The sequence below is a fragment of the Eubalaena glacialis genome, chromosome 1, assembly GCF_028564815.1.
Source record: "Eubalaena glacialis isolate mEubGla1 chromosome 1, mEubGla1.1.hap2.+ XY, whole genome shotgun sequence".
Classification (NCBI taxonomy): domain Eukaryota; kingdom Metazoa; phylum Chordata; class Mammalia; order Artiodactyla; family Balaenidae; genus Eubalaena; species Eubalaena glacialis.
In genome coordinates, this window is record NC_083716.1 from 207,761,001 (window position 1) to 207,774,582 (window position 13,582).

The window sequence follows — 13,582 nt, forward strand, 5'->3', positions numbered from 1 at the left end:
TGCTCAGCGGCATATGGGATCTTCCCGGACCAGGGCTCGAACCCGTGTCCCCTGCATTGGCAGGCAGATTCTTAACCACTGCGCCACCAGGAAAGCCCCGAAAACAAGTTTTGAGAGCCAAAAACAAGAAGACATTTAAACATTATAACATGATATAGAAAGAGAGTTATAGTGTAAGATGACAACAAGAAGGAGAACAAAGAGTAGATGATCAGTGGTGGCATTTCATGAGTGCAGTATATATACCAGAAATTATGCTAGAAGCTGTCCATATATTATTTTTAATAGGCATAACAATTTTGCCAGGAATAGTATGAACTACTTCTGAGGTAAATGGTAAAAGCAGAGAGTGAGACTTGGTTTTCTTTGACTTTGATAGAAAAATGAAACATAGAGGAGATAAATCGTGTAATTAGGAGAAATCTATATAGCTCATGGAAGACCTGTACAGGGGGACTATAGCAATAACTTAGACTTTATATATTAATCTGATTCTGAAGTTAAATGGAAATTTGGAATGTATATATTTTCTTATTGTTTGTGCTTGTTGCTTACCAATACAGCTAAAACAGATTAGAACATTTAATTAAAATTAACATAATTCCAAATACAGAGCCATTTAAAATTATATTTCTTATTTGATGAAATATATGGATGTTTTTCATATCTTCATGTGTAATTTGATTTAATTAATAGATTTGATTAATCTGTTAGCCCAATTTTGATTTTATTTGTAGAATCCTCCATATTTAGAAAGATTTCTCCAAATGGAACTAAAATAAGTATAGGGAAAGAAATCTTTCCTGAAAATGACTTATTCATTCAAGCATTTATTTAAAAATATATTTATTGGGACTTCCCTGGTGATCCAGTGGTTAAGACTCCACGCTTCCATTGCAGGGGACATGGGTTCGATCCCTGGTCAGGGAACGAAGATCCCGCATGCCTCATGGCAGCCAAAAAACAAAAACAAACAATATATTTATTAACTTCCTACTTTGTGCCCAGTGTAAGTTCAATAGGACTCATTGTCTGCCCACAGACTAAAATAGTTTTTTTTTTTAAGATTTATTTATTTATTGATTGATTGATTGCTTGCTATGTTGGGTCTTCGTTTCTGTGCTAGGGCTTTCTCCAGCTGCGGCAAGTGGGGGCCACTCTTCATCGCGGTGCGCGGGCCTCTCACTGTCGTGGCCTCCCCTGTTGCGGAGCACAGGCTCCAGACGCGCAGGCTCAGCAGCTGTGGCTCATGGGCCTAATTGCTCCGCGGCATGTGGGATCCTCCCAGACCAGGGCTCGAACCCGTGTCCCCTGCATTAGCAGGCAGATTCTCAACCACTGCGCCACCAGGGAAGCCCTAAAATAGTTTTTTTTAAAAAACATTATTTCACCAATTTTTTCTTTTTTTTCTTTTTTTTTTTTTTGGCTGCCTTGGGTCGGCACATGAGATCTTCATTGAGGCATGCGGGATCTTTCGTTGCGGCATGCAGGCTTCTCTCTAGTTGTGGCGTGCAGGCTCCAGGGCGGGTGGGCTCTGTAGTTGTGGTGTGTGGGTTCCAGAGTGTGTGGGCTCTGTGGTTTGCGGCACATGGGCTCTAGTTGAGGCTCGCAAGCTCAGTAGTTGTGGTGCACGGGCTTAGTTGCCCTGTGGCATGTGGGATCTTAGTTCCCTGACCAGGGATCGAACCTGCATCCCCTGTGTTGTAAGGCAGATTCTTTACCACTGGACCACCAGGGAAGTCCCGAGAAAAATAATTTACATTAAGTTATGTCTTCGGGCTCCTACTGGCCAAATCTGGGACAATATATACGCAAAAATAATTAATTAAAGAATTATAAACCATGGGGGAAAAAAGGAATTCATGAGCCATACCAGTGATTGATAAAGATTGAGAGAGAGAGAGAGAGAGAGACAGAGGGAAAGAGAGATAGGGGAGAAGAGAGGGCTTTTGCTTACATTAGAAGGCCAAATGCCAATTAGTAATGTACAGGGGCTGCTAGTGTTGGGAAAAAATCGGCATTTTGCACACATCATAGGAAAGATATGGATCAGGATGCTAAGTCTAGGGGCAGGTTTTGATAAGGAACATGGCTTTTGCATGGTTTTAAAATGTTTCTCCACAGATTACTTATTTGTTGCAAAGGAAAAATTAGTAGTTATTTTGTACAGTACTGGGTAGTACATTGACTGGATGATCAAAATTAACATCATCATTGAGAAGCAGGTGGACATCCTGTGCCTACAACTGTGATACTCTAAGAAGGACCCATCATTGCTTGTATAATATTCCAGCCAAGAATGCATAATCTGAATCTTAAGTGTATGGAAACATCAAGCAAACTCCAAATGAACAACATTTTAATGAATAAAAGGAGGGATTAGGAGACAGTATTCTTTAAAAGTGTCATAAAGAAAGGCTGTGGAAATGTTTCAGATTAAAGGATGCTGAAGAGATGTGACAGCCAAATGCAATACCTGACCCTGGACAGGAAACTGTACTTAGGGGTGGGAAGGTGGGAATGCTATAGGACATGATTAGGTCAGTTGACATACTGGATTATGAATGGTAGATTAGATAAATGTATTACATTAATGTTAAGCGTATTGAAATTTATAACTGTACTGTAGTATTATGTAAGACAGTATCCCTATTCCTAGGAATTATCCACTAAAATATTTAGAGGTAAAAGGCTATATTCATAATTTTCCCTTAAATGTTCTGAAAAATATTATAGGTCTGAATATGTGTATATATAAATATATATCTCATATATAGATATATGTGCATATATATTTTTTTCGGGGGGAGTGAGAAAATTATAAAGCATTTAAGATAAAGTTTTAACAATGAACCTGGGTAGACTATACTTGAAGTTTTTTGCACTATTTTTATTCTTGTAGCTTTTGCAAGAGCTTGAACTTATTTCCAGATAAAAAGTTGAAAAATTAAGAAAAGTAGTTATGTTCTAGGTATGATGGGAACACACACACACACACAGAAAAGCACAGAAAAATTGACCAGGGGACATACACTTAGAAAACTGAGATGCAAGCAAACATTTTGCATCCCTCTCAGCAACCTGTTGATATGTATTGGCATCAACTAGGTGCTAAACGCTTGGCCCAAATATCAGCTAATAATGGAGCAACCAAATATACTGTGTTCTAAAAATGGTACATTATTAGCTGTTTGGTCTTATCCTATTGAAAACATGCAGTGCAAACTACTTATGCTTTAATATTTGTGTTATGTATAATAGTTTTCACCTCTTTAATTTAGCTTATTAAATTTTAGCACAATTATAATGGAAATTATTTATGTTCATATGTTACATCTAATACAGAGCCTTTAGAATGAGTCATTAATCACAAATTGCAGGAGTACATTTTCATTATGTTAATCAAATGAGAAGCTTTATTTTTGTTTGTAGCACAGGATTTTTGAATAGGATATATCCAATATATTAGTTAATATCATAATTTATAATAAATGTGCAAAATGTAAATAATCGCGTGGAAAAACCTAACTGAAAGCCTAACCAGATTTCGTCCTTTTAAAATTAATTTTTCTACAACATGACTAATTTTTTTAAGGCATGACTCAGTTTTTTATTTGAAACTCTAGTAATATTTGTATCGTTGGAAACACATACAAAATTTTGATAATGATCTTAAATAGGAAGATCCAATAATGTTCTAAGATGTTATATTTGAAATTAAAATAAATACAGAATTATGATAATTCTTAAGCCCTCTACACAATGGAAATAGGCATAGATTTGGAAAGCAGTGCAGTGGCAAATGGTATCTGATATGATTTCTAGTGAATCTGGATATTAGATCTGGATCTTAGAACTCTTTAGTGTGTCAGTACTAAGTCCAGCTGTGCCTATCCTGTTCGGCTTATTCCGTGATCAATTGGCTTTTCTTTCTGTATAATTATAAGGAACAATTGTAATAATTATAAAGAAAATAATTTCAGTACCTTAATTGAATATTGTTCAAATTGTTGAGAAGAAGGCATCTTAATCCAGTGCTTTATCAGTAGATCGTATTTAAATGTATGGAATTTCTATGTGGCTGTTCTTCAAATATTTTCCATTTTTGTTGGCTCTAACAGTGTGTTTTGTTTTGTTTTTTTTAAGATTTAACAAAGTTTATTAAATCACTTGCTCTCTGTAAAGGCATGATTTTACTACTTTTTTTTTTAGTGAGAGCAAAAAGATTTTGGAGCGTATTTATACATTAATTAATTAATTTATTTATTGAATTTTTGAATTTTATTTTTTATACAGCAGGTTCTTATTAGTTATCCATTTTATACATATTAGTGTGTACATGTCAATCCCAGTCTCCCAGTTCATCCCACCACCACCACCTGCCCCACCACTTCCCCACCTTAGTGTCCATAGGTTTGTTCTCTACATCTGTGTCTCTATTTCTGCATTGCAAACCGGTTCACCTGTACCATTTTTCTAGGTTTCTAACAGTGTTAAGAGCTTGTTTAGGGGATGGAAAAAAGTGTGTTGTTTTTTTTTTTTTTTTTTTTTTTGATTTTCAACAGTCCACCAGTTGCTGATATGTCATTGTAACAGTAACCTTTATTCCCTAAGCCCCACACCCACCATGCCCATCTAAGAGATTCATTTTGTGTTGAATTGAAATGTTCTTTGTAAATGCACATGCTGTTTGTGTTGGCCTTACCGAAGTCTGTAGAAATATTTCAGCCATCAAAATTACTGAAATTGTGATTAAAAACAAAAATAATCCCAGCCCTCTGGATCTGTATCCTTCAGGTGGAAGAAGCCAGTGGTATGGAGTCTTTGTGTCCAGATAAAATTTCAGAAAGTGGCACAGAGTAGCTTGATTTCTGATGAATTTCAGTTGCACTGTAGGAATAAGCTACTACCTTACGTATCAAATTAGCAGTACTACTGAACTAGTTCTTTTACATTTTGGAAATTTTAAATGGCTATTTCCTTTTTCTATTTCCAGTTGTTAGGAAACTTAATGTGACTGCTATGTTTCACCGTTAATTGTTTTAAATTTTTTGTGTAATTCGAAAGAAGAAATCCTTTCAGTTGGTGAGCATTTAAATTAGTGGCTAGACTTCCTTTTCAAGATTATGCCAATCCTGGTGATGTATTATTCTGTACACAAATCAAAAGTAAAATATTAAATTTATTTTATAATTGTTTTTGTAATTGTGCCTTCTCTACTTGCCCATGTTGTAATTTGGTATTAACTTCTTTTTAACGATAGACGAATCCTTAGTACTGTGGAAAAGAGCAGACAGAAATATAAACCAGCTTCTCTCACAGTGGAGTTTGTCCCTTTCTTTTATCGTAAGTAACAGCTCTAATTTCTCTTGCTTTGATTCTGATGTTACTTTGATTGTTCCTTATTCTGATTCTGACCTTGATTCAGCTTTGTGTATTTATAAGATAAAGATTCTAAGAAACTATTACTGGAGTACTTGATTCATGTTTTGTTGTGATTATTCTTCTTGGTTTTACTTAATTCGTTGTTCTCAAAGTGTTTTTCTTTTGAGAAGAGCTGAATGTTTTAATGACGGTATTATATTTTAAAACTTCAGAATTTTTACTGAAAATAAGCTTGAGAGAATTGGTCCCTGTTTGTATGACCTATATGGACTCTAGCTTTCTTTCTTTAAAAAATGATTTTGCCATATTTTAAGAATGTAGAAAATTTTGCAGAATATAAAAGGAACACCTTGTGTTTCCCACTCAAATTGGTCAGATCTTAACATTTTGCCATTTTGCCATATTTGCTTTAATTCTCTCACTCTTTTTTCTTTTTTTTTCTAAGAAATAAAATAAGACAAATAGTCCCTGGAAGGGCAGTTGGTCCTGTCCAAAATATGTATGACATTTGGTCCACGCCAAAAGATCCTTGATATTTGGTCCTGTCCAAAATGTCCATAAGACATTTGGCTATGCCAAAAGGTCCTTGAAATTTGCTCCTATCCAAATGAACATATTTGGTTCATGCCACATGGTTTTGGGTAGGACCAAATATCAAGGACTTTTTGGCATGGACCAAGTATCTTATGGACATTTTGGACAGGACCAAATGTCTGCTAACCAAATAGTCCTTTGTTTGATTGCTTGGTGAAGATGATTGCAGTGCACACTTTGCTTAACCACCAGTAGTGATACTGCCTTCAGCTAGATAATCAAACTCACATGTCCACAGTAGGAAACCCAGTATGCCAGTGGAACAGTGTAGGTGTTTCTTTTCAGGAGGAGATCTCAGAGCATTCCAAGGGCTTTTCTTGGGTTTTCTAAGTGAGGGTATGAAACCAAATTGGTGGGTGTGTGAGCCACTCTGGCTTTGAAGTACAGTATCCCATAGAAGGCATGTATAGCTTATAGTAACCCATGAATGTAACTTCCACATCCTGGGAAGGGAAATGCCTAAATTACAAGTTGCAATCAGGGAAGCCCAAGGTTATTTTATAGTTATCATAGTCTTCCTAGTCCAGATCAAGGGCCATTTTTACCATAAGCAATATTGCCTGGTAGCTCATTTGTCACTCATTGATGGTCCACATTTGTCAGATTTCCAGAAATATAATTCTTGGCCCATTTTCCTATAGAGAAGGAGAAAGGGTTTTTCCTACCCTTTGTTAATCAGTATTCACAGTAGTGATAGTGAAAATTTTCAATTGTAAAGATGTTTTTCCTTTTGCAATTTTGCAAGATATCCTTGGAATGATACTGTGGCATAGGGTGAATATCTTATTTTTCAACATTTTTTCACCTAATATTTTGCATCCATTGATACTTGCCTGGATCAGTTATTTTATTGAGGGTTGCAATATTGTGGTCTTCAAATTCTATCCTTACAGTTCTATCAGCTGTTGTATTCTGTAAAAAAGAATTTTCCCTCATCAACTGGGGATAAACTACAGCTGTTCCAAAAAAGGCTGGATAAAGTACTTAAATCTTTCCATTTTACTGTCTGTTTTCAAAATGAGTTCAAATAATAGTTACTTCTAGTGGGGCAAATAAGTTTTATTTCTCTCTTTTTTGTGTATCACTGTGGACTCAATGACTTTTATTTATTCAGTGTTTTACAATCAGGTTATAGTTTTTGATGCTAAAATTATTCCATACTTGATCACTAAGAGCATTTTATCCTATTCAGTTTGCCTTTTCATTTAATTGAGTCTTTTAAAACACAGAAGCTTTAAATATTAATGGAATCTAATTTATAAATTTTTTTTTATGATCTGTGGTTTTTGTGCCTTACCAAAGAAATCTTGGTTACCTCAAGGTCATGAAGATTTTCTCTTATGTTTTCTTCTATTAGGTCAGTTACCTGTTTTGAGTTAGTATTTTCTATCTAGCATAACGTTTTTCATTATTGTTCCAGCAACATTTGTTGAAAAAGCTCTTCTTTCTTCCATTGAGTTACCTTGGCACATTTGTCAAAAATCTGTTGACCATAAAACATGGGTTGATTTCTGGATTCTCTTTTTGTTTCACATGTCTAACTTTATGCTGTTACCACGCTGTATTGATTATTGTGACTTTATACTAAGTCCTGAAATCATTAACCTCCAACTTTGTTCTTCCTTTTCAAATTGTTTTTACTATTCTGGATCATTTGCATTTTTATAATATATTTTAGAATCCATTTTTCAGTGTTGTTACAAAAAAGCTTGCTGGGATTTTGATTGGGATTGTATTGAATCTATGGAACCATTTGAGGAGAATTGCCGCCTTAAGAATATTGAGACTTCCAATTCATGAATCTGATATATCTCATTGTTTATTTGTATGTTATTTATTTCTTTAACCAGTATTACATAGTTTTCAGCATATAGATTGTGCACATATTTTGTTAATTTATCCCCAAATATTTATCCCAAGTACTTGTAGATGTAAAGTCTTTAAAATAAACTATTGCAAATTTTTTGAAAAGCCTTATCTTCATGACCTGTTTTTTGATAATGAAATGTCCCTTCGTATCCATGGTAATATTCCTTGCCTTGCCTTGGTGATATTCCTTGCCTATTTTGTCAGATACTAGTATAGTATCTGACACTCCAGCAATCTTATGATTAGAATTTGTTTTCTGTATGTCCTCTGTGGCTGAATAGAACTCTATCATCTGTGTGAAATCTGACATTTCAGTTTACAGCTTCTTGGTAGGTTTTTGCCTGTCTTGTGGGATTTCATACTATAATTTAGGACTGGTACTTGGACTCAAAGTGAGCCCTTTGCATATTTCTGGATTGCTTTCTCTATATGTAGAGCTTCCTCCATTCAAGTACTGCTTTACAAATTCCAGTTACCTAGGCCTCCCCAAACTTTTTATCTGTCTCCTAACTCAGCAAACCGCCATGTTCCTTTAAGGTTCCCCTTTTCTCTGCATTTTTTCAGAAAATGTCTACAAACCAGAAGCTGAGGTGATCCTTGGGTTCACTTTGCTTTCCTTCTCTTGTGTATCACAATACAAGGACAATTTCTAGAAGCTAAAAATCTCTAGAGCCTATTTTTTCCAATTTTCTAGTTATTTATAGCCAGAAAACATGTGTAGTGACAGTTACTCCAACATAACTGGAATGACTTAATTTTTTAAATGTAAATTTCTATCAATACATTTTAACTCAAAATTGCTTCTTTTTGGTAATGTTTCTTATGTATAAAAATTGGATATAATTCTATTGTTATAATCTTGTCTTTGTGTGTCATGTATGCAAAAGGATATTCATTACTGGATTGTTAGTAGTATCAAAAGAAAATGGAAAAGCATAAATGTTTATCAGTAGAGAACTGGTTAAGTAAATTAAGGTACATCGTTGTAGTGGAATGCTCTCTAGTCATTCCACTACTGATGAATAATGCAGATGTATATGTTAAGATGTAATAATGCCCAGAATGTATTAAGCGTAATGTATTAAGCAAAAAAGCATAATGCAGTAATATATGTAGAGCTTTTTTGCTTTTTTTTTTTTTTTTAAGGTGTGGGGAGCAAGGTGGATTGAGGAATAGGTTAGAGGGAAACTTGCTTTTCCTTGTCAGTTCTTTTATGCTGTTTAAATTTTTCTGTGTAATGTGCATGTATAACCTTTTAAAAACAATAAAATTATGTTAAAAGAAAGGTTACTATTGGTACTAGAACTTTAGAATATTGGCCCTGGATGGACCCAGGAAATCTTTTTATCTAACTCTTTCAATTTTATAATTGAATAATAATAGTTATACTAATAAGCAGTAGTACTAGTAGTAAAAAGACATCTAGTTTTATTTCAGATTTGGGTTAATTTGTAGCTCTGTCACTTAGTAACCCGATGACTTTAGGCACCGTATTAAATTTTGACCTTCCATTTGCTCATTTATAAATGAGGGCAAAATATCATCCTTGTATGGAGTATTATGAGAATTAAATGAGGTAACATAAAGAAAGTATCTAAAATGCTCCCTGATTGATGGTTTCTCTTTTCCTTTCCTATGAAAAAAAATGCATGTTTACTTTGCCTTTTAACAAATTTTAGCCTTTCACAAATCTTTTTTTAAAATTTTGCTCTGTTTTGTTTTGTTTCTTATAGTTAATTTTTACTGGAGTATAGTTGCTTTACAATGTTGTGTTAGCTTCTACTGTGCAGCAAAGTGAATCAGCTACACAAATCGTTTTTGATGTTTCTGTGTCAGACATTCCTTAGAGATCAGTCATACTGTGAAAGAGAAACCTTATTTATTTATTTCGTGTATTATATTCACAGAATGTTTTCAAGAAAGTGAGCATCTCAAGGAAAGCCTTAAGTGTTGCTTATTGCATCTCTTTGGAGCCATTGTAGCTGGTGGGCAGGTGAGGAACATGTTGAAAGTTAACCTATAAAATGATAGTAAACAGTGCAAAAAGTTTTCCATGGATTATTTAATGAATTCTTTGTCTCTTTAAAAATTTCATGAACCATACAAATATTTTTTGAGTTTAGATCTTGTTTAAAATTTAATTTACTTCTTTTATTTATTAACTTCCAAAAAACCTAATAATATTAGCATTAACAATAAAATTACTGCATAAATAACTAGATTTAACAGTTTTTGGTATTTGAAGTTCTTAGTTGTATTAACTTTCAGCTTCCAGTTCTTACTTTAGAATATAGAGGACAGTCATCCCTGTTAGTTCATTTGATGAAATAAAACTCTAGCCGTTTGATTTCCTAAGACATATGAATTTAGTCACTCTGCTGTCTATTTTTAAATATTAAATGCATACATACATGGTTTATATGCATTTTTCAACAAACTAAACTAGTTTTTAAATTATTTATAAGAAAGAAGTTCTAGTAATTTTATTTATTTTTTTAAATTGAACATCTTAAAAGCTGTCTGTAGTAAACTTTGAATCTAACTACTAGCTAACTACTAGTTGAAAACAGGATTATAGTTCAGAAGGAATATTCTACTTGTTTTGTTTAACCACACAGTTTAGATCAGAGGTTTCTAACACATTTTATATCACATACCCCTTTGGCAGTCTGATATAGCCCCTTGTCAGAATGTTTTCACATGCCTAAAATAAAATACATATGATCACAAAGGAAACTATACTGAAATGCAGTTACTAAAATATTAACAAAACAAATTTGTAACATAGTAATGTGCTTCTTTACAACACATCAAATGAAAAAATACAGCAGCAAGTCTAGTGACTAATGTAATTTCAAAGAAGAGATGAGGGTAAATGATGTTTCAAGACACTACAACAACTATAATACATGAAAATGTATATGATTTCTATTGATGACAAAAATCACAGGTATTGCTAATAATACTGCTTGGGTTTCCTAGTGGGCTACCTTGCCTTCTCCTCTGCACTCTAGTAGAAGATAAGAGTCTCTGTAGTGAGAGGGATGGTGACCAGAATCCTATTTTTCAGTTTGTTTGCTTTGTCACCTTCCTTTATTAGCTAATATCCTTCTTTTGCTTCAGTACCTCCCCATTTCCATCATTTCTCCACTACTAAGAATAAGAATTAATAAGTGTACATGAGTAAAATTGGAAATGACATTGTTTTTGACTGATGCCGAAGCTGGTTGGATCCTGTTCCCTTTTTGAATATACCCAGACTTGTTCTTGTTAGGGCCTGGGGTAATCGAGCCCCGAGAGACCTCCAGTAAATAAAACTCACATGGAAATCAAATAGGTTGGAAGCCCAGTTTATTATTTTATGTACTGAAAATACTCAAAATCCTTATAATCAGGTCATAGCTATAGTTACAAATATATTGAAATCAGAAGGCTGTTGAATATAGCCTCAGTACAAGGGTATTTAGATGAATAGCTAAAGGCATAATAATGGCTTTGTCACAGAGTCAAAAAAGTCCAGTGACTGGTCTCCCTTTCCAAAGCATCATGCCTGGCTTCCCACTGGCATATTTATGCTTTTTTTGTGCTATGTTAAGAGCGGGGGCTCTGGAGCCAGACTGACATAGGTTTGAATCCTATGTCATTTCTAACTAGTTGTGTGACCTTGGATAAACTGTTTACATTTGTTTAGTTTCTCTATTTGTAATGTGGAAATAGTAACACTTATAGGGCAGTCATAAGGACCAAATGACACATAATATATGTAAAACACTTAACAAAGTGCCTGTGCTTATAAGAACGAAGTATATCACAGGGGTATCAGATTTATGATTCCTTGAAAGTAGCAGTAAATACTGAAGTTCTAGTAGCTTAAGTTAGAAGTTTACCTTTTTTCTTTTGTTTAAAAAAAAAAGATAGCTGTAAGCAGTCCAGAGTTAATCTGGTGGCTCTAACCTCTTCAGGGACTCAGGTACCTTTTGAATGTCAATTTGTTTTCCTTACTATTATTTCTTGTGGTACAAAATAGCATCTAGAGTTTTGGCCACCATGTCTACATTTTGGGCACAAAGATGGAGGGGGAGGTGAAGAAGGAGACAAATGGCAGGTACCAATTATCTTTGAAGGAGATACTGAAAAGCTGACAGTATCTCATTTGCCAGACTCCATCAGATAGCTGCAAAGTTGCAAATATGGTCAGATAAAAAATTTGATAAAACTTGTTTCCTCAGCCTCCTTAGCAGCAGGGGAGGTTAGGAAATGTAATGTTTATTCCTGGTAGCCATGTGTCCAGCAAAACATCAGGGGTTCTGTTAATAAGGAAGCAGAGGAAAATTGATGTTGGATGGGCCATCAGCAATTTCTTCCATAATTGCACTTGTTATTATTGATATTATTTATCATATTGATAATCAGTCCAAATGGCCTAAGTGTTATTACTTTCAGATGATTTTACATAATTATACTCTGATTTATTATTTATGAATTTAACAATTTAGGGCAACATATTTATTTCAAGTTTAATGGATCACCTCAAATAGCTACCAGTTACTTAGAGTTTCAGAAATATGTTTGTAGAATCAGAGGCAAGCCGGTCCTCTTATATATCTATATTATTTGGGATAATATGATATAAATGATACATGTCATTTGCTATAACCAACAGAAAACCTGAGAGAGGCTTGGCCAAATTGACGTGTTTATTTTTATTCTTGCATAAGAAATCCAGATGCAGGCGGTTCTGGGATAGCACAGCAACTCAATGATATCATCAGGGACTAAGGTCCTTGTGTTCCTGTTCTGCTCTGTAGCCTGCTACTTTAATTCTGGGGCTTGTTTCCTCATGATATAAAGGTGGCTCCAAGCTTCTTGTCTGCATTTCAGGCAGGAAAAGGGTGAAAAAGCCAAGAGCAAAGGATCCTTCCCTTTTTTATTTGTAAAGTGATATCCTCTTCATGGTCTACTGGCATATATTCTTGACCAGAACTATGTCACATGGCTACCCCTAGCTACAAGGGAGGGTGGTAAGTAAGTTTTCTACATGGGCAGATGACTATCTGAATAAAATCAGAATTCTATTAGTAGTGAAGAAATGAAGACCTAATATGTGTAAAACACCAGCAGTGTCTGTCAAAGTATCTGTGTAAAATTTTTTCAGTGTTGATTTATAAAGAAAAAGTTATCTGCAGATTTATTAAATTCTCTTTGTTTTTGCAAACATACAGCACTTCAGTTAGATTTGGGTTTCATTTTTATTGTCTCTCATGTTTCAGAGGAATGCTTTGCAAGCAATTTCTCCAGCCACCATGGAGGTTCTCATGAGAGTTTTGGCCGATTGTGATTCTTGGGAGGATGGAAATCCTGAAGAAGTGGGTAGGAAGGTGGAACTTACTCTGAAGTGCCTTACAGAGGTGGTACATATCCTTCTCACTAGCAGCTCTGATCAGCGTCAAGTGGAAACCAGCACTATTTTGGAGAACTATTTTAAATTGCTAAATTCAGATCATTCAGCTTTACCTAATCAAAGGAGGTCCAGACTGTGGGAAAGCCGGTTCATAGCTCTACAGATCAAAATGCTGAGTGAGTATTAGATGAAGTTTATTATATTCAGTTTTCTCTGAATCTAGTTTTTTTTTTTTTTACCTTTATATTCTCCATTTTCATTTAGAATTCAAGGCCATTGTATAGAAAATATTGATTGTTTAATTCAGATATTGTGTGACTATTTAGATTTGAC

The 13,582-nt window shown here is 34.5% G+C and overlaps 1 protein-coding gene across 1 annotated transcript in view; it reads left to right on the forward strand.

Moving 5' to 3' along the window:
* Window positions 1-13,582, forward strand: part of NBEAL1 (neurobeachin like 1) — a 173,657-nt gene that overhangs the window by 41,526 nt on the left and 118,549 nt on the right. The window contains exons 7-9 of the mRNA XM_061186681.1: window positions 5,264-5,346; window positions 9,756-9,841; window positions 13,119-13,425. Coding sequence (XP_061042664.1) covers window positions 5,264-5,346; window positions 9,756-9,841; window positions 13,119-13,425 — 476 coding nt within the window. The remainder of the gene's footprint in view (window positions 1-5,263; window positions 5,347-9,755; window positions 9,842-13,118; window positions 13,426-13,582) is intronic.